The following is a 22,385-nucleotide window of genomic DNA, read 5'->3' as shown; positions in this document are numbered from 1 at the left end:
AGGCAGTTTGCCTTTGAATCACAGCATTTTTCTCTCATATGAAAACAATTATTCCTTCCTTGGGGGAAGGATGTGCATAAAGCAGCTAGATAGTGTTGAGCACATCAGTAAATGCTTATTAATTGCTAAGTTATGCTCTGAATTGCTTTCTAAAGCATTCCTGTGAAATATTTTCAGTAGACTTTTTTGTGCATCATAAATTGAAGTAGGTCTTTGACAGTAAGGCCATATTCTTCAAGATGTCAATAACTAAAATTGACTAGGACCCGAGTTGATCTTATTGAAGACTGGCTATCCAGACCTCTTTCTCTCCCTTTCTTCTTCCCTCCCTTCTATTCTATCCCCTTTCCTTCCTTTGGCATGAACTGACATGCATTTAATATTACTTTGTGCTGTGCTTTAGGCTCCTTGCTGAGGAAGATACAAAATATAAACAAGGCACTTCTACTAGGGTAATAGTTGCATCATCAAAATGAATTGGGTAATCATTGACACAACTGTAATTTACATATAGGGCTTTTTAAGTATGTGCATAATGAGTAGGATATATTCTACCAGAGGGGAGATCTTGATTAAACTGTACCTCTATAAGTATATGCCAATATTATATATGAGTAGAAAAAACTATAAAGGAATCTTTTCAGATATGGAGGGATAGCTCTGCCAGGGCCTGTAATTTTATGTTTTCTATTCCTTGATTTCTTTCCCCCGATGCTACTTGGTTTCTTAAAAAGGGAAGCTGAAGAAGAACCTGGAAATCAAGGAAATGCAACTTAAATGAAGAATATAAACGAGGCATTCTCATGTGCATATTTAAGGAAGAATAATGTCTTACTCTATTTTTATCACAAAGACATCAAATCTCATGACTGGCACATTTTAGAGATACACAGACTATGGAATATTTTCTTGCCATTTCTTGCAACTGAAATTGGAGTAAGGATTACAATTCAATCTCAGATGTGAGGACAACAGAAAGAGAGACTCCATATAGCATGAGAAAGGAGGAGAGGCTGGAGTCTAGATGATGGAGAAGATGTTTCAAGATTGCCTACTGTGGAACTGGAGAAACAGGAGTGGAAATTATGGAGAGAAGGGCAGTGAACCTTTGAAAGAAAAGTTGAGAAAGTAAAAACATTATTTTTACCCCTTGTGTGGCTCTAATACTACATGAAATTTAAGGAAATAAATGCATTTTTTGTAGAAGTTTTCCTTGGAGATTTATTGAACATCTGCCATATGCTAGGCATTGTACTAAGCTAAATACTTACGTACTATTACATCAGATCTTTTCAACAGTCTTGTGAGGTTTCTTTTATATTATCCCCATTTTATAGATGATGAGAAACTACAGAATTTATAGGTGATGAAACTGGGTTTAGAAAACTTAATTACTTTGTCTAAGAGCAGTCACTTATTGAGTAATGGAGCAAGAATTCAAACCCTAAGCAGGTCAACTACAGAGCACAGCCCTTCACCACTTTGAGTAGCAATAAGAGTAGGAGAACTTGGCTCTAGTCTGGCACTGCTGTAAGTACCTGAGAGACCTTATGCTAATCCCTTTACCTCAGCTCCCTACATCTGAAATGCCTGATTGGTTTGCTTACCTATTAGTGTTTTTTTGAAATTATAGATGCCAACGTGCTTTGAAGAAAGTAAATTGTTACCCAGGCAGAAAATATCATAGTTATTGCTTGATCCATTAACTTGTTGAGGTTATCTCTTATGGTGTGTGTCTGTCTCCTTTTCCAAAACCTACACTTGCCCAAGAGGGGGAGTTCTGTGATCCATGTGTCCATTGTATCTTTCCTCTGATCCCTCAGACATAACTAATGAGACCAAGATGGACTAATGACATTCTACTAATGACATCCATTCCCAGCAACCTGGGATTGGACCTGAGTAATTTTTGTTCTGTAGGGTGGCTATCTTCTCTTGCATGAGTAGAATAAGGAGAAAAAAATTCCATCTGATAAGAGAAATAATGTAGCAGACATGCAGACAGAATCAGAAATGAAGGATGGAAGATGAGAACTGTCCAGTTTCCTGACAGCCTTCCAGGGTTCTGGCCCTGGGTTTTGCCCTTTACCTCAATGTAAAGATACATTTTTAGTGTATCTTTAGAATTACTTGCACTTTTTGTTAAAAGCTAGCTCAATTTGATTTGAAGCCAAATGAGTTTGTAATAAAAAATATTGTGTTTTAGCACACTAAATATTTTTCCTCTGTCTTTGGTAATAAAAATTTGATTTTCCTTGCAGAGCCACATTGCAGACAGGTGACTTGAGTTCTCTCCTGGAACTTTGTATTTTGAGCAGAGTTATGCTAGGTAAGATACAACTTGCCATTAATAGCATCTTGATGACACCATCTTTCAGTGTCTAATATCTAGGACCTTGGTCCTGCTTCAGACCCTTCTTTTTGTAGGGCCTTTTTCCTCAGGTCTCATCAGTTTTCACTTGATTTTTATTTTTCCCGATGAAATTAAAGTGAGTTTCTGTTACTTGCAACTAAACATTCTAAGGCATAGAGATGTTGGTTCTAGAAGTGGGGGTACAAAGAGACTTTAGGGATATGGGGTTCATCTTGCATTAGCCAGTTTGAGCTGAGTTTTCCTGTCACTAGGAACCTTAACTGATATGGATCCACAACTGCAACAGAATGAGTCCTGCCCTTTACTACTCTATATTTTTCAGTTTTCATCCATCCTTAGCTTTGGTTTTAAGAAATATGTCACAGTATGCCTCCTTCAAAATTCTTATCTCTTAGTCTAAAACTTCTTAGAGACATCATAAGGGAAATTAAATGGACTATGCAGGTTGTCATAACTTATATAGAAGATTATCTCTTAAACTAAAAAATATATCAAATGATTTTAGCTTTGCTATCTGAGATTTTGAGATCATGGCTACATTAACTTTTATCAAGTACTGCCTATGAACAAACTGTGAAAGCGGTGGTATATATTTTAATGTACACCTAAAGTAGTCACTTATAGGTGTGGCCAACAAGGAATAAAAATGACTGTGAGACACTAATACATAGTCTATTTCCATGTTCAGTATGTTACACGGGCAAGATTCACAGTCAAATCATCAGGAACCTTCTTTCCTTGCTTACAAACTTTCTCAGATTAAAATTCAGAAAGCTGTAGAAACATAAGTTAACCTTGAAACAAAGACAATTATTGTCAGGGGTCACTAAAGAATGTTGTTCCTTCAGCAAACATTGCTGAGTCATTTATTCTTTGATAATTGCCGCTTTTTTTTGTTCACTTGTTTTTGTTTTGCTGCCATTATAGCTTCTGTCTTTCTCAGACACGGTTTCTTTCTTTGGAATAACACGAGTTCTTATGCTCATAGAATTAGCGTCCAATTTAGCAACTCCCCTGTCTATCAGATTTTCTGTCTTCCCAAAAGACTTGAACCACTTGATAACACTTGACTTTGTTTAGCTTTTATAGTTTGGCTTTTTTGACATTATCAAGCAACTAAACTGGGATCATAGAGAAGACAAAAAATGACCATATCAACTATAAGTGCTTTCTTATATGATGTATTTCTTTCTGCACTCTACTAGATCTGTGTGTTTTTCTCAGACAATCAGTTGGATATATTCTAACTATGTGTGCTTTGAACAATATTTTCTTCCCTGGAAACCTGTATGCCATCAATATTCATTTTTAACTTCTGACAAGCTTCAACCTGAAAGTCAGATTTTATATCTGCTCCCTGCTTAGAATTTTGACTTGACTGTCATCCAAGCAACAGTTTTAATATATGTGGGGTTCTTATTAAGAACTTTGTAATTAGTAGCATTCAAGTGTATGGGTTCTGACAATAGAAACTTCAAGACCAAAGAATAATCTTGCATATGGAGTGAAATATCACCTGTTAAATTGGCCTAGTTTTGGAGGCAGAAATTTTCAAGGTGACTTCTGAGATGTCTTATTTACTTGACTGGCAAACAAAGATTTGGGAGGTAAAGCATAGGTGAAAACATACCACAGAAGTGTTTAAGCTGGACATTACAGGGCTGTGGACAGCCATGCATTTGTTGGACGGCTGTTTGCAAGCTGATATCAGTGACAATACTTCTTTGGGATCAGTTGCAACCTTGACATCAGACAGTCCTTTCGCCCAAGCTGATGAACCAACCAACCACAAGAATGAAAAGACTACAGTGACGATGAAGTCCTACAAAAACAAACAAAAAGATAAAACAGTGAAAGAAATGTGAATCCTAGACACAAATACAACTATTTGCCAGTTGGAAAATTCCAAGAGCACATAGTACTGAAACCAGGGAAAAGGTGAAAAACAAATTAAAACAACTTTTGTGATATTTTATTTATGTAAAACAAATAATAACAGAAATATTTATTAAATGCTTACTTTATCCCAGGAATGATGTTAAGTGCGTATAACCCTCCTGTAAACAAGTGAGAATTATTATGCCATTAGCACATGGCAAAGCTCAGACAGAATGGTTGAACAGTTTGTCTGTAATGGTGTCGGGATTCAGACCCCAACTCCTGAGCCCATGTTCTCAACCACCATGTTATGATGATTTCAAATATTTGGAGAAATTTGCTGATCAGTAAAGACTCCTGGATGGTAATACACATTCATTCATTCATTTGTTCATTTATTCAACAAACCTATGCATTACTTACAGCATACTTGGCACTGTGCTAAGTGGGAAACAATGGCTATAATGTTTTGAGCACTTTATTATGGGTGAAAAGTTTTATATGAAGTTTTCCATGAAAATATCACATTAAATAGCATTTTCAAGATGAGAAAACTGACACCCAGAGATATCGGTTTACACATGGAAAGTGGCAGAGCCAGGACTGAGATCCAGACCTGTTTGACTTAGAAAACCACCTGATGTGAGTTTGGGCAAAGAAGCTTCTTTATTCACATCAAGCAAAATTGCTACGGTGTGAGGGGATGAATATTTTAGAGAAACATCTACAAGTTTCTGATGAAGGGGGTAGCTACTTCTCACATCCTCCCTCATGACTCAGAGGTGGCAGAGTGTGGGAGTCACTGTCCAAGATTTAAACAGACCATGTTCTAACATAGGATGATTTTTCAGATTTACTCTATTTATGTTTGATTACTTTAAAAATGTTCCATCTTGCTTACCTAGAATATTAAAAGCAGTGACCTGGAAAAGGTAATAGGAAATCCATCAACAGAAACAGACTTCTTTTTTTTATTCTAAATGCTAAGCCCCTGGGGAAAAATTCGTATGAGTTGCTTTCCTACTTGACCTGCCACATCTGGCCTGCGGTGATTTGTCTTTGCTCATGTTGTGACTAAATGACTTTTCATCAAGATCCCATGATCTAGACTGAGGGAACTCATACTCTAAACATACCCTTGTGAGTGATAATTGTTAGGAATGACTTTTGTGAAGAATATTGTGAAAAGTCCACTCTTAAGAGTTGCTGAATCTTCTGAGCAGTCAGTTTCTTCATCCAGGGTCTGTTGCAAATTATGTAACTCACTAGTTGACCTTTTCATGTTGGCTGTAGAAAATGTGTGACCCACTCATAGGATTTTTTAGTGCATGAGTATTCTAACCCTCTTCCTAATTTTGTTTTGTAAAGTCATCCTTCTTCCCTTCTTATTTTTAGTTAATTCTATCTTGAGTTTCATATATCCTTGTGAACCACTTTAAATTGTTTCTGGAATAAGATGGAGGTATAAACAAATAAGCAAACACATACAAAACTGCAGCTAGTCCAATATCAATGAGAACATCTGGAATAAAGAGACTCAGATATTTGAGTTTGAATTAAAGATTGGAGAAATGGTTACAAATAAATAAAAGCCAGGTTGACTGTGGTGAATACAACATTCTGCTAATATTCAGTCTAATACCTATTTTATTCATTCATTTAAACAGTAATTTTTGAGTACTATGCCAAGTATGGAGTAAAGTCTTATGGGGAATTTAAAAATGTGAATTATAGACTCTGCTTTCTTGATATTAAATATTGGTAGGGGGCCACAGATACCATATAATCAAATTATGAGATAGTATCTGTCTTTATACTCAAAATCAAAAACAGACTTGTCAAAAAGCCATTAGGAGGGGAAACCTTTAAGAAAAAAGTCATGTAAAAACATGTCAATTGAAAATTAGAAAACATAGTATCAAAACTTTTAGTCTTACATGGTAAAATAATAATTTATTGAGCACATATATTCAGAGTGTCATCCGAGTTTGCATGTATTAACTCAATTAATCCTGACAATAACACTGCAAAATAGATGCTTATTCTGTCCTCATTTTATGTTGAGGAAACTGAGTTATGAAGAGGTTAAATAAAACTGCTCAGAATCATGAGTTATTAAGTGAGGGAATCAGGACTGTAAGCCTGGCTGTCTGTTTCCAGGACTTGTGAGCTTGACTATTCTCTACTGTCTCTCATGTCTGCTGTAAGGAATTGTGATCTTCTTATTTAAATTAAATATACTAAAAAAATAAAATATTGAACTTGAGGTCCTTCTTAATTTAAATATGATAAAATAATAACAAATCACTTTTTATAAATAAACCTCATGATTGAAGTCAAGAAACTATGTCTTTGGAGTAAATATGTTATCTTAGGGTGACAATTCAACCTTTTAGCTCTTAGTACCATTTTGTAAAGAAAGATCAGCATATCATACCAAGGTAACTCTCATATCACTTAAAAGTTTAGGTTGCTATCAGGTAGCCCTGTGGTCGAATCCTGACTTTGCTATTTACTAGCTGTGTATCCTTAGGCAGTTTGCTTGGCTACTTGAAGCCTCAGGTTAGCTATCTGTAGATTGGGGTAGTAACAGTTTCTCTCTCAGAGGGTGGTTGTGAGAAGTGACAATACGTTTATTTGCCTTTTTCTTCTAATTGGCTGTCAGCTCCATGAGGACAGGGACTCTGTCTACTTTGGTTGTTTCTGGGTCTTGGCAGAATAGATGCCATTGACATTTGTTGAGTGAGAAAATAAATGAAAGAAAATGCTCCCAATTTTGTTAACACATTTTTATGTAGATAAAATTATATAAGAGTTTACCAACTGGTATTGGTAGGATTAGAGTTTTTTTGTGGACTGGTAATATTTTCTTTTATTGTTGTTCAAGTACAGTTGTCTCCAATTTCTCCTCACCACTCCCCCCAACCCCAGCCATCCCCACCACTCACCCTCAATCCTACCCCTCTTTGGCTTTGTCCATGTGTGGTTTATACATGTTCCTGACAACTTTTCCCTCTTCCCCTCCATTATTCCCCCCACCCCCTTAGTCACCCTAAGAATCCTGAAACACCAATCCAAAAGAACCTATGAGCCCTAATATTCATAGCAGCACACTTTATAATAGCCAAGTGCTGGAAGCAACCTGAGTGCCCATCAGTAAATGAGTGGATCAAAAAACTATGATACATTAATTTTTTTTAGTTTTTTTAAAGATTGTATTCATTTATCTTTAAAGGGGAAGGGAAGGAGAGAGGGAGAGAAATATCAATGTATGGTTGTCTCTCCTGCATCTGCTGCTGGGCACTGGCCTGCAACCCAGGCATGTGCCTTGAATGGGAATCAAACCACAGTCTTTTGGTTCACAGGCCCACACTCAATCCGCACTGGGCTACACCAGCCAGGGCCTATGGTACATTTACACAATGGAATTCTATGCAGCAGAAAGAAAGAAGGAGCCCCTACCCTTTGCCACAGCACAGATGGAACTGGAAAATACTATACTAAGTGAAATAACTCAGGCGGTGAAAGACAAATACCATATGATCTTACCTATAAGTGGAACCTAACTAACAAAACAGACAAGCAAGCAAAATAACAAGTGATGATTTTTATTTTGTTTTATACAATCTTGTGTATTTTAAAGATTTTACTTCTTTATTTATTTTAGAGAAAGGGAAGGGAAAGAGAAAGAGGAGGAGAAATATCAATGTGTGGTTGCCTCTCATGCACCTCCTACTGGGGACCAGACTCAGAACCCAGGCATGTACCCTGACTGGGAATTGAACCAGCAATCCTTTGGTTCATAGGCCTGTGCTCAATCCACTGAGCCACCAGCCAGGGCTAGTCTTTTGTAATTAGACCAAATAAAAACAATGTGGCAATGTGGTGAGGACAGTGATTGATTATATCAATGGCTCTTCCAGACAGAAACTTCAGATGGCCCTGTTTGTCCTTACAGCAGCAGCAGGATTTATAATTAGAACAAATTATAAATGCCATTAGAGTCGAGAGTTTTTACATTAAAGGGTCTCAGTAAGTAGCCTGGAGCCAAGTTTTCCATAACTAAGTGAACTGTGAAGATGGGGAGACTATGTCAAAAGTTCTAGCTAACATGTATGTTAGCCTGGACTTTTTTAGTTTTCAGCTTTGGTGTTAGCCTGAGTCTAATGCTACTCGCGGGGAATGAGACAGAGAGACAGGAGCCAATCCCTGACCCTACTTTGCTTTCATCCTTTATCTCCTGGAAAGGCTTCCCAGTGCCCAGTGATGTGACCCATCTTGGTCACCTCCTCAGCACAGAGCAAGGTGGAGAGGGTGTGTCCATCAGACACTGTCCTGAACTAATGGTTTAATGTCTGTCTTAGGAGCAGCAGCAACAGCTGCCTTCACCCACATTTACTGAGTGCTTCCTCTATGCCAGGTCTGTGCTCAGCACTTACAGATGTCATTAACCTCACAGCATGGGTACTTATGTTAGCCTTGCTTTTCTTATGAGGAAATTGAAGCATAGTCAGGGGAAATGCTTTACTTGTAATTAATGCCTGGCTTGACTACTGTAGTGTATCATGAGCTTTATGAATAGGTGGGGGGAAAGATGCTGTTTGGTACATTCTATATGAATAAAGATCTTAGTTAATGTTCTCTTAGTCATTTTGGTACTACCTAAACAATTTTTATTTAATCTGCATACCTCTTGTTATTATTTGATATTTAATTTAAAGCAATTACCCATTTTTAAAACATAAATATGTTCATCCCAGAAGGAAATTATACATGTACTATGAATGCTAACATATACAACTTGACAGAGATAGAAGAAAACTGCAAACATAAATGTTCTACAGTGAAAACAAAGTAACTTAAATTCTAGCTGGAGATATTTACATGAGGCTTGGGAGCTGATGATCTTCGTTAAAAGAAGAATTAAGTAGTGTTAGAGGCACTTTGTAAAATATATGATTCTTCTAACACTATGCTGTACACCTGAAACTAATGCAAAATAATACTGAATATAAAAATTAATTGAAAAATATTTTAAAATTAAAAGAAGGAGTGTTAGAGGGATATTAAAGAAATAGTGGCATGACTTAAGCAGAAGGCTTGAAGTTAAATTGAATGTTGAATAACTTTCTCACTCATGTTATTTAATGCTCTGTTAATGGTCTACCTAAGTGACTCTTCTGATAGTGCAGGTAAGAGTCCAGTTGTTTACAAATGCAACCCCTTGTCTATCAAATACAGATGGACTTGCATGGAAGAAACTCACGACGTAAATTTGTAACATTTGTTGATAGGTTATCATGGTGCATGGATCACCTCTTTGAGGATAACTTCTTCGAGCTCTGCTTGTGTTATTTACCCCCACAGAGTGGAGAGGCTAACATTTGGAAGGTGCTTGGATGCTTTAAAAAAAACTCTCATACTTGGGATCTCTGTCAAAGCTCAAGAAGTAGCCAGGGGAGGCATTATTAGTCTTTAACACAGGTGAATAAACTGAGGCCAAGTGGGCTGAGATACTTGCCCGTGGTTCGTTAGTGCTTTATAAAATACGCCCTGAACTAGTGGTCTCACTTTGTACTGATAGAACATTGAGACAGTATCTGGTTGTGTATCTGCCATATGTTGTATGTATCTGTTTGATGATCCAAGTAAACGGCTTCCTCTGCAGAAGGAGCAGCCTGGCTTACAGCTGGCTGGATGCATTGTTTCCATTTTCTTGTTGGGTGTGTTTTGTTGTCTTCACTTCTCCTAAGTTACTGTTAGCAAACTCAATTTTACTAGAATGTAATTTAATATATTAAAGATGTTTGTCTTGGATTACTCTGAGGTATACAAAAGGAATCATCTTTGGTGACAGAAAACTTAATATTTCACAACCAGGTAAACCTATCTCTATTTCTGCCTGCTACTGGCACACTGCACCTCCGCTGGCTATCAGGAAACACAGCCAAATTCCCATTTCTATTAGCAAATATTCCCAGTGTTTCAACACCAATGACTTTATTATCAGTTTTTCTTCCTGGATGACTTTGCACTTTTTTCTGCAGCTGACACCTACATAGAGAACCTAGACCAGAAACTGGGTAGTCCAGCCAGTCACTCTCACCCCCAGTGCAACTGGATTCACTTTGCCAAGTCAGATTTTAGAGATTCCCAACAGGAACAGGAAGTATGAATCAGGAAACAAAGAAATCCAACAGCAAAATAGAGAAGCTTATCTCAGGGCAGAACTTCAGACTTGCTTTTGAAGAGAGGAGAGCTAAGCATGGAATAACTTTCTGTCCACTCACAGGTTGATTTTATTACTTGGTTGGAAGGACTAATAATAATGACATCTGAAGAATGTCAACAATTTTTAACACACGATCGCAAAAAATCATTTGATGTTTATAATAATCACATCAGGGTGAACATAATTATACCTGCTTCACAGATTCAGGGAAGTTAAGTGAAATGTCCCAGTTGAATTCAGCACACTGGCTTCACATTCAATGAGTGGTTTTCTATTATGCCCAGGTTTTCTGAAACCTGGGGTCAACTACCTTTGTGGAAACACAGTCATGGCAACAAATAACATTAAGTTACACAGGAAGAAAGGCATTCTCCCTCACAATTCCCTTTCAATCTAGTAGTAAAGGAGAGAAAGTCTCAGCTGGGTGCTAATCTGTTTCTATAACCTATTTGATATCTATTTATCAGAAAAATAAAGGCCCCAGGCTTGGAGTCTGGCTAGAATATAGTACTTTTTTATTTTCACTGATTCATTTCTATGTTTATGTTCTAATCATGTCAAATAATGCTGGATCTCTATAACCAGTAGTGGTGCCATATTTTCTTCAAAAGTGCATTTTATTGAAGTTTAAAAGACAATTAGATTTAAAGAACAATAGTAAATAACTCCTGGCCCAGGTGACTGAAGCAGGGCAGAGAATGCCTGAAGATTGGAAAGGGCTGTTTGGTCCCCATGGGGTGAGACACTGAGTCTCTGACCCTGTGCTGTCTCATAGAAGAAAAATGCAAGGCAGAGATGTGAATCACATATGCAATTTAAATTTTATGGTAGCCATATTTTAAACAAGGAAAAGAAGTTAGTATAATTAATTGTATCAATATATTATATGTATTTCTATAATAAAACCCAATGTATAAAATATGACCATTTGATAAAATCATTAATAAATTACTTTTTGTACTAATCTCTGAAATTGGTGTGCATTTTATATTTGCAGCACATCTTAAATTATTATCAGCCACATTTCAAGTTTCTGATGCCAACATTTTTACCCTTTTGGACAGCACAGCTCTAGTCCACAATTAACACATGGAAGTACATTTATGGAGTCTGTCCAGAAGGTATCCAGCCATGTAATACAAAAAATAGAGACATTTATTGAAGAAGATACAAGACACAAGAAACATTGCACATAGGACAATGACTCTTCAGTCTCCTTCAAAGTAGGCACCTTGGGACCTCACATGGTTCTTCCAATCACCATCTGCTGTCCTGTCATATTTTCCTGAATCTCATCAACACTCTCAAATCTCTTCTCTTTCAAAGGTGATTTTAGTTTTGGGAAAAGCCAGAATTTGCAGGGTACCAAATCTGGGCTGTAGAGGGGCAGAGTCACCTGGGTGGTTTGATGTTTCACTGAAAAGCTCTGCATGAGATGTGACATATGAGCAGGTGCATTGTCATGATTAAGCTGCCAATCACCAGTTACTCATAGCCACAGGCTTCTGAATCATCCAAATAGTTTCTGTAGAGGAATGTTCAAGTTTAATGCCAGTTTGATGCGGATTCATTGCTTTGCTTGCTCAGTTATTTTGAATGTGATGGTCACAGTACATGTGCTCACTCAATGGTATCTGCCATCCTCACTGACTAGTACAGGGAAGCCGTCATTGTTCACACAAGCACAACCCACTCTCCTTGGCTTCCAGGTTATAGCCATGTCATACAAACTTTTCTCACTATATTAACAATAGCTGGACTTTTTCTGGACAGACCTTTGCATATCCAAGGTCAAGGGAGAGTGATGCTCCTTCTCTTGTTTTTGCTCATTGATGTCACAATTTCTCTTGGTACTTGAGTTCAAGGTGACCCTGGTAGCCATCCCTCAGCTTAGCTTTTGCAAGGCCAGCCTGCCTCTCCCATCTCTCCTGGCCTGCAGAGTGCCATATGTGGGTTCATATGGTAGCCCAATGCATCACCCCAGTGGGGGTCTGAAGGCAGATCAATGTTAAGGAAGTGATGCTTGGGCTTTCTCCCAAAGGAGGAGATGGGCCATGCACTTCAGGCTAGATATAGGGTGAAAGTCTGACTTGATCCTGCTATTCTCAAGACTTGGGCCAGGATAATTGGCTGGTCAAATTGGATGAGATATGTAGTCCCATTTTATAGGTGGGATAAAATACTTAACTCCAGCTTGAAAGAGGCAGAGCTAGGATTTGGACCCAAAAAGTTTGGTTCCAGAATCTGTGTTCTTAATCTATTATAAAGAGCACTCTATTGCTTTCAGGGGCCCATGATTTTGTTGGCTCATAATAAAAATTAAGTTGTAATATTAATATTTATGAATATCACTTATGGAGCAGTTACTGTGTCTCAGATATTGTGTGTGACATACATTACTCATTTAATTTTTGTAATAACATTTTGAAGTGGTTATTATTGACCTCACCTGATAGATGAGAAAATCAAGGTTCAGAAAGACTGAGCTGCTGGAGTTCTGAGTCACTAAGTTGCTAAGCATACAGAAGTTAAGTAAGTAGAGGAATTGGGTTCCAAACTCAGATCTGTCTAACTATCAGTCTCATTGATTTCTTTATTTGCCCATCATTATGTCTCTTTCTCAGTCATCTGTCCAGTACTTATTATTTTTCCCATTATAGGCTGGGCACTATTCTAAAAATGGAGTAGGAGCAGGAGGATACCAAACAAAGAAGACCTGTTTTCAGTTCTCAGGCGATTTACATTTTTCTTTTTTCTGCACTGTCTCAGTTGTTTTGCATTATTGTCCTAGACATATTACAGTTGCTCTGTCAATTAATCAGGATTTTTTGTAAAAAGATGCAGAGGATGCTGCTTTTCTTCTGTTATAGGGCTGGTAATACTCATCTTGTTTCATGTCTGAAGAATCTGGCTTATGCTTGAGAATAAATGTAGGATTTTATTTCTTTTTCTCTTAAGTCAAATTTGATTGTGATTGATACACTACATTTTTTCTTCTTGAGTCTGTTCCAAGAGATCTTTATGAATAGACTTGTATTTTCTCAGCTGTAGACCTGAGGCTCCTGGCTTCTTTTTTTAACTTTTCTTATGAAAATAAGACTTCAAAATCATCCTCTGTAGTTCTTCCTTTGGCTCATTGACAATGGGTTTCACAATCTTGGTGCAAGTAGAGGGTATTTGTGGCTGTTTGGCCAGCTCAGAATGAATGCAGAGTCTTCATTAGTTTGCTGCAATGTGATTGTAAATCATACTTTAAAAACATTTCCTTAAAACTCGATTCAGTTTCCAATCGATCCTGCCTAACCTTTTTGTTACAAATAGAACATACCTTTAAAACAGGATATTACAAAATTAATAACTGTTCAAACTAAATGAATAGTTATAGTAGCAGTGTTACCCATAATGGCTGTTATTGATTCCTACGAGCCAAAGACCATGCTAAGACCTTTCCGTACATTGTTCCACTTAATCTTCATCAAGAATTTGTGAGGTAGCTTTTATTATACATTGAATTTTAGAGGAGAAGGCATCACATAATGGTTGTCTTTGCAATCGGGCAGCCCTGGCCTCACATCTCAACTCTTATCAACTAGCTCTTGGATTCTATTAAGCCTCAGTTTTCCTATTTACATAAAGGAGTGATAATGATAAATTTTCACAGTATTTTTGCCAAGGATAAATGAGTTAATTCAATAAAATGTTGAGCCTGACACATAGTAATCCCTCAACAAAATTTCCCCCCCACACTTCTAAATATAAAAATTGAATACACAACAGAATAGAAACATATATTGGTATTACTCAGTGAATTTTGATGGTAAAACAAATCAGGTAGGTTTATTCAGTTATTCAAATCTCTAGTAAAAACCAACTATATTCTAGGTATTCAGAATATAGTAGTTAATAAATACAGACATGGTGCCAGTATTCATTCTGTTGGAGGGAAGAGACCTGACTCAAATAATCACAGAAGAATGTGTAACTGAAAATGTTAATAATGGCTTTGCAGGAGGAGGATTTGGTGTTTTGAAAACAAACCAAAAATGCATGTGGGCACTGGCTTGTCTAGGGACATGGGAAGCTGCACAGATCAGGATTTATCCAGGATCCTTTTGGACTCGTCCTTTGGGCGTTTTTCAAAGCAGACTCATGTTGAATTAATCAATCTTCCATAGAATAGCTTGCCTGGGAGGCCTAGGAATTAGCATCTGGAGGAAGTTTGGGCTTCTCTCTACTACCTGCTTACAACAAGAATGCTTATTGATCTTCATCAGGGCAAGACGATTCTCTGGGCCATGCTGTTAGCAGAAGGAAGTGCAAGGAGGGAAAATTGCTTGTTTGCTGGGAATTTTGGTGGCTCTTGTGGCTGCTGAGGCTATTAGCTTCCTGAACTTGCACACCTGCAAACTTCTTCCTCTTAGAAAGCCAAACAATAAACAAAGTAGAGAGGTAAGTAAGTAAAAAGGTCTGGGTGGATCTGTTTGCATATCAAATGTTGGCAGAAAAGTATTCCTGTCTTTCCAAACCCTTGCAGCTTTCTAGAAGCTTATAAGCCTAGAGAAACAACCAGCATTATTCAGTGTTTACAAGTGGATTCCTAGTTTATGCAGAAAACAGCCCTCTTTTCAAGCAGTTGGTTATTGATTTGACACAATTACCAAAAATTATAGAATCAGATAAGATGTCCAAGTCCTAGACCAGAAATGAGGCAAGTATTGGAACCAGTGTAGACGTCTTAAAGATAAGTTGGGGGAAATCAAATTTGTAGAGTGAGTCAAGGATTGATCTGGATATTTGAAGATGTTTTATTGAATATCTTATCAGTCTTTTTTAATTTTTATGTATTTGTTAGCACTTCCAAAATATTTTGGGGGCTGCTATTGAGCCAACTAGATAAAAATGCTAAAATTTAGATTACTAACCACCAACTTTGTCTACCTGACATAAGGCCATTGGGCATTGTAAACATAGCTGAAAAATACCATCTGTCAGGTAGTGTACAGATGAGACAACTGGAAGTGTAGCACACAGGGGACATGGCAGAAGGTTCAAAGCCAAAAACAGCCAGATCTTCACTTCACCTTTCATGTGTATCCTGGGCTACAATGTTCTCTCATCATATGAACAAAATTACTTCATCACAGTGTTTCATATACGTAAAACTTGGAAGTCAGATGTATGATGGTAGACCCCCTAAAACCTGGAATTTGTTTATAAAAATTGTGCATTTATTGTTTCATGTTAAAACTTCTGTCATCTTCAAAGTACTCTCTGTGTGATGCAGTACACAGATTGAGACTTTATTTGCACTGCTCAAAACAGTTTTTGAACTCTTCAATTTTGATACCTTTTAGTGCTTCTGCCATTTTTTTGTTTCACCTCTTCCACATTGACAAAACATTTTCCTTTGGGGACTTTTTAATCCAGGGAAGCAAAAAAGTCACTTGGGGTGAGATATGATGAATAGGGAAGTTGAGGCATGAGGATCATACTGTTTTGGGTCAAAAATTGCTGAACACTCAGTGTAATGTGGGCAGGTGCTCTTGTGAATCACCCATCATGAAATGGGAAAGCTTGTTGAAAGAGTTTAGAAAAATTCACTGAAGCCATATGCAGCCTCTCACAATAATGCCAGCTGGTACACTGATACAGATGGGTTCCTAGAACACTCACCTAGTACGGAAATCCTGTACTACAAGGGGCCCACCCTCCAGAAGATAATTCCATTTGTTTTGATAATTCCATTTTTGGGGTCCCCCCTCATATATGTGATATCACACACACAAACACACATACACTTTTTAAGAAAGAGATAACACCTAACTATCTTTTTCCTTCATTCAATGGCAAATGGTAAAGCCATGGATAATTAAAATATTAGATAATCCAAAGTGATTCCTTAATTTGTCTGAACATTTTTAAGTTGTCCCCACCACCAAGATATACTTAAAAATGGATGTTAAATCTTTTCAAGTAAGCTACACTGGCAAATTTTGACTCAGAAAATGCTGGCAGACCTTTCAGGTGCCACCTTCCAAACTCTGCTTTGCGGTCTCTGGCCATCACCTTCCCTAAAACTGAAAAAAATGCACACATTCCTCCTCTGGAATTACATAATCTTAGAGTGGGAAGGAACTGCCAAGATAAGTCCAGGCTGTAAAATACTCCTTTGAAAACATAATTCTGTTAACTTAGTATTCTACACTGCTGATTATCTCACAGATAGTACAGGAAAGAGTTGATATGCATGGCTGGAAATAATTCAACAGAACAAAATTCATCATGGATTTAAAAATTCTCTGGTCTTCAGTGTTCACATCTATAACAAGAACTAGGATGCCTAACATATAGGATTGTTGTGAAAATTAAATTTAAATAAAAATGTTAAGCATGGAGACTGGAATATTGTGTTTAATTAATGGTTGGGATGATGGTGGTGGTGAAGATGATGTAATCTTAAAGTGGCATGGCTTGATTTTCTCATGGTTGATGTTTGACCATGAATTCAGCTGCAATGACTTAATTTTTTTAATCTGTATTCTGATATTCTTTTGAAAATAGATTCATCTGCTCAGGTTAAATTCAAATGGCCAGAATTTTGTTCGTACAGTCTAAGTTATGAGCCAGTAGCTCTCTATCAGTAGAGCTTTGCAACAACCAGGTGTGCACACTTGTGTGTGTGAAATTTCATCTGGTTGCACTACATGATTGGAAAAAACAGAGGTGATTGTGCTAAGACATGTAAGGCTGTTTGAAGAAGTTTTGCCTGGGAGACTGAGTGCTGTGATCAACAAATGGTTGATCAGTGTACATTCAGAATGTACAGAGTATGTGCTATTTTAATTCTGTTCACAGGTAGGTCTCTTTCACTTCACTGTACTTTCCTTGGGAGTGGGAGAGTCTTAAGCACTTGTGTCCTTGTTACCTCACCAAAAATCTACCATGTATACAACTTCTCATATATATCCCAGGAATGTGAGAAGGAAGTATAGAGACTTCACATTTGGCTGTGTCTCTTAGAGGGGAAAATCATCTGTATTTTAAAAAGCTGCCTGCTCCCTAAATTATCCCAGAGATATAAGAAACTCATAACACTGGCTGCCTATTACAAAAATGAAGTAGTAGAAAGATAGGGATAAGAGGAAGGTTTTGAGGGTTTGTTTTTATTATTTTTCTTCATGCATATCTTTTTTCCTTTGTATACCCTTTTAAATGACTGGATTTGAAAACTCTAACATAATTTTGGAATAGGCTTATTTTACTCGATTTGACCTTTGGCAATTGTGAGAAATCTTCTGTTTAGGGGAATGATTATGATTATATTTCACACTTACCTCTTGCAAACACTTTTTTTTGCAAGTAAGTGAGAGGTGTTAGCTCAGTTCATGCTATTTTTCAGCATTCCTTATGCCTTTCTAGAATTGAAGACCCATTATCCTGTCATACATCAAACCATCTGTCAGCCTGCAACAGATGGTTAAAATGAAGAACTTCTAAAATACTGAGGAAATTATTCTGCATTCCACCATCTACAGCTTAAATTTAGTCTGATTTCAGAAAATTTCTTTGCCACTTCCCCACTCATCATACAAAGTGAAAGTGAGAAAAATATTACATTTAAATTACAAATTAGAAGCCATTTCTCAAAGACATGGCTATTAGATGCATAGATGCCGGCTTTACTCTGTCAGAGAGAAGACCTGGGTTCTAATCTAGTTTATATTGCTCCTTGGCTGTTTGGCCTTTGACAATTTATTTGACCTTGTAGACCTTTGTTTCCCCAAGTTAAATAGTAGAGAATTAATAGCTTATCTTAGTGAGTTATTGCAAGAAACAAAACAAATGGATAATCTGTGAGACAATATCTTACACAACTGGGCACTTGATAAATGATACAGATTATTTTCACCATGAGTTCTTCCCTTTTGTTCTTATCCTATTTCTTATTCTATTTATTCCACATCAAAGATTCTGCTGTGTCTCTGGCAGCAAGACTTGGGCAGGTGCACCCAACAGAAGGAAAGCAGACATGAAAAAGTGGCCAGGTATGGATAAAGCTGGGGGTGTGTGTGTCTCTCTCTGCAACATGTGTTGTGTACATAGTACAGCTCACTGAGATGTTGTGTTGTTGTTTGGTGTGTGTATGTGACAAGGATGGATGGGCAGATACAAAACTAAACTATCATTATATTCTGAGTTGCAATGGGGGTGGGGGGTGGTGCATATCTTTATAAGCCTGGGGATACCCTCCCAAAGGGAGTGATCATATGTTTTCTTGGTTTTCGTTTTCATTCTGGATGAAATAAATATTTGTGATTTTTACTCTGTTTAGGCATAAATATTAGTTGAATCATAACTTATGTTTCACGCTTTTAGTTTTGTCAGTTCTATCCTATTTTCAATACATAACTGTTAAAATTTAACATTCACAGTTTTTACCAGTGGGAGTTTTTGGGAGCACAGTCTCCCTCTTTCCAGCATTATTTTTTATAAGTGCTGATGTCTGTGCGAAGAGGTAGTGCAGGCCTGAAGTGTTTAACAAGCAAGATGTGTCCAAGAGCAAGGCATTTCAACTTTATGTGTCACAAGTGTCCTGGCATTTCTTGACAGGCAGATTCCGAATCAGTAGGTCTGGAGTGGGTCTGAGAGTCTGCATTTCTAAAAAGCTTTTGAGTAATAATACCAAGGCAGCTGGTCCAGAGACATACTGAGAAGCAAGGTTCTCACCGATAAGGAAATGTCCTCCATATGAACATCCCAGTCTACTCCAGCATCCCCTGCTCTCCATGGCCCCACTCTCAACAGGCCTTCCCACACCACTGTGCATACATTGCCATTCTGCCATTCCTCCTTTTTTGTAGGTCCATCACATTTTCCCAGTTCAACTTTTAGATTAGCCTCTTGCTGCTTTCTCTCATCTAGTAGTTATTAAGGAATTTCTATAAACCAGAGATTGTGCAAAGTGTTATTGTCATGTAATGCTTAGTGATAAGGCCGTAGTGCTACTACCATTGATTTACAGCGGAGGCGATAGAGGCACAGAGAGGTCAAGTAAGTTGCCCAAGTTAACCCAGCTAGCAAATGGCAGAACCAGGACACAAATGCAATTAGACTTCAGAGCCCGGGCCTTCAATCATTCGGGCTTTGCTAAGGTTATGCCTTCCTGGAGTATTGTCCAATATGTTTTTACAACTCCTGCAATACCTATTCCAGTGTTATGTCTAACACATCTAAGCACATAAAGCAAAAATCCCTTGTGTAAATTAAGAAGAAAAAATATTCTGCCTTTATCTTTCTTTCCCTTTTATTTTACTGAATGGGCGTAATAAAACCAATGGAGTTGAGTATGTGGGGATTAGGACTAACAGTATCAAAAAAAAGTCCAACAATATGCACTTTTCTAAACTGCATATAATTAGAATCTGGTGGTCTGTAGTTCTGCTGCGTGGGCACCATTTGACCTATGTTATATTAAAATCTGTTATAATGAGATCTCATTATGTGCCATATTACATCCTGTTAATGAGAGAAAGAAATTAGCTATTAAAAAAGTGAAGGTTCTACATAAGATATTCTTAATCACAGTGAGGACCCTGATTCCACACAAATTTGCAGAAATTAGCTAAAGATGTAACAACCTTGTTCCAGAGGGCAGAGCTGCCCCCGTTAAGTCCTGCTCATAATAGCTTTCCTTTTTTCCTAAAAAAATCTTTTTCACTATCACCAAAATTAAACTACATAGAAAGGATTTTTTGTTTTGTTTTTTTTTTGTTTGTGTGTTTTTTGTTTTTTTTTTAGCACAAAGAAAGCTTCACCTTATTCTGGAGGTAAGTATGAAACATCCTGGTTTCATATTAGAGGAACTACCCCCATTCTATTTATGCACCATGGCAAACAGTATTAACTCTATTGAAAAACACCTGGGAAATAAACATGATGCAAGTTATTTATTTTAATGATTTTGAGAGAACACAAAAGAGAAATTATGATGCCTGTTAAGGTAATTCCGCAGAGCTTAAGTTAAAGAGAAATGCACACTTGTAATAATGATAATTTTTAAAAATGTGTTAGAAATGTGACAGTTGAATATGCATGAATGGAGATGAGTTCTAAAATATTTTTATAATGAGAAAGTCACCAAGAGTCCAGACAACCACAGATAAACATTTCGAGTCTCCCATAGTAGTATCATTGCTTTTGTGCCTACATCAAATGTGGGGTCATGCTTAGGGCCCATGGATGAAAAATGCGGACCTCTGCACACTGGAACTGTTTCAGTCCGGGGAGATGGTCTCACTGTGAGAACCACTGATGACAAGCTGAGATGGACCAGGCAGCTGTGCTGATGCTTCTCAGTGGGATGGCAGACAGATTGCCTGCAGGCTGGAAATGTTCTCCTTCCTTATCTCTTTATCTTTGCGTGTGTGTTGTTAGTTTTTGCCTTTTTTAAAAAAATAAACACATATTGTTGAAAGATCATGCATCAAATACACACACAGTGCTATGTTGTTGGTTTGGGATGGCCATAAAGATTTTTTGTTTGGTTTTGTTTTAGTGACATCCTCCTAGCCCACCTTACCCAAAAGTTTCAAAATAATAGTTCTCAACCTATTATTCCTTTGAAGCAACTTATGAAGTGTCAATTTGGAATAGAGGCTGGATGAGCCTCCCCCCCGCCCCAATTTAGCATGTAGCTTTTCTTGCTTTAGAAGGGCAGGAGAGCATATGGGTAATGGGTACAGAACGGAAGTCAGTTCTGGATTCTTCAACACTTGTGTGACTTTAGCCAAAATCTCTAAATGCTCTCAATTTCAGTTCTCCCACTTGTAAACTGGGGGATAATAACTATCTCATAGATTTATCATGAGGATTAAATGAGATATAGTATATGAACATTCATTACATGCCTGCCATATGGCAAATACTCAATAAACACTAATCGTTGGCATTATTATTTCCAGTGTACTAGACAACAGGGCAGAATTGTTTAACAGTGAGAACCACTAAGAGTGAAATTCCAAAGCAGATCTAGAATGAAAATGACCCACTTGCTTTCAGGATCAGAGACTAAGTGTAGTAATTAAATTTCACCAGCAGTGATACCACATTAATAAAGGCTGACATTTGCATTAGGTTAATTCTCTGGTTTCTGGAAGCCAAGTGGCACTTGCCCTGCTGAATTTGGCCCTCTGCGGCATTCCCCACACTGTGTGCCTGGTTTTTGTGGGTACTTCCTTCTACTGTATTTTGATCTACACTTTATTTAAATCCCCATAGGCCACGCCTGACTCAGAATTTGTATTGCTATCAGTGAAGAATAGTTATTAAAGTATTTTTCTGAGTCACATTTTTAGTTGCTCCAGGGCACTTAATTCCATGCATTTTGGCAGATAAATAATGTAACTCACCTAAATTTTATCAAAACATATATTTTCCTCAATACAAGGGGAACTTTCTCAAAATTGTGAGTTCTATTCTAAAGAGGTTTTGAAGAACTTTCTTATAAAAAAGTAATAAAATATAGAGAGCTTTGTTTTTCTAATATTCACTGATTCCTTTTTTTCTAAGTGCAAAATAGATATGAGGACTAATTTTTCCTTCACCATTAGAGAGCTCCTAGCTCAACTGGATCATATTATAGCTATTTGAAAGTATGAATGGGAAGACCTTTCAAATAAAAATTTTATAATTGATTTTTAACAATTTTAAAATGAAACAGTTCTCCACCCCACCCCACACCTTCTATGTTTGGCATTCAAAACTAAGGTGAAATAACAGAATGTTCTTCCTTAATATAACAGATAAGTTTTTTTGTGTGTTTGTTTGTTTTTATAGCCAGTTGTGGAGGAACTAACCTCCAAAAGAATTTGAAGTTATTTATGTATTTCAAGTGAGAACTAG

The 22,385-nt window shown here is 37.3% G+C and overlaps 1 protein-coding gene across 2 annotated transcripts in view; it reads right to left on the bottom strand.

Moving 5' to 3' along the window:
- The window catches only part of SYNPR (synaptoporin), a 348,200-nt gene that overhangs the window by 3,425 nt on the left and 322,390 nt on the right, over positions 1 to 22,385 (bottom strand). For both annotated transcript variants that reach the window (XM_037040860.1, XM_037040861.1), the window contains one exon: positions 4,005 to 4,196. In XM_037040860.1, coding sequence (XP_036896755.1) covers positions 4,005 to 4,196 — 192 coding nt within the window. The remainder of the gene's footprint in view (positions 1 to 4,004; positions 4,197 to 22,385) is intronic.

This window comes from Sturnira hondurensis, unplaced genomic scaffold (genome assembly GCF_014824575.4).
Source record: "Sturnira hondurensis isolate 20B ecotype Veracruz unplaced genomic scaffold, ASM1482457v3 Scaffold0002840, whole genome shotgun sequence".
In the NCBI taxonomy this organism is placed as follows: Eukaryota; Metazoa; Chordata; class Mammalia; order Chiroptera; family Phyllostomidae; genus Sturnira; species Sturnira hondurensis.
Note: the sequence above shows the minus strand (reverse complement) of the source record. Positions and strands in the feature narration are given on the sequence as shown.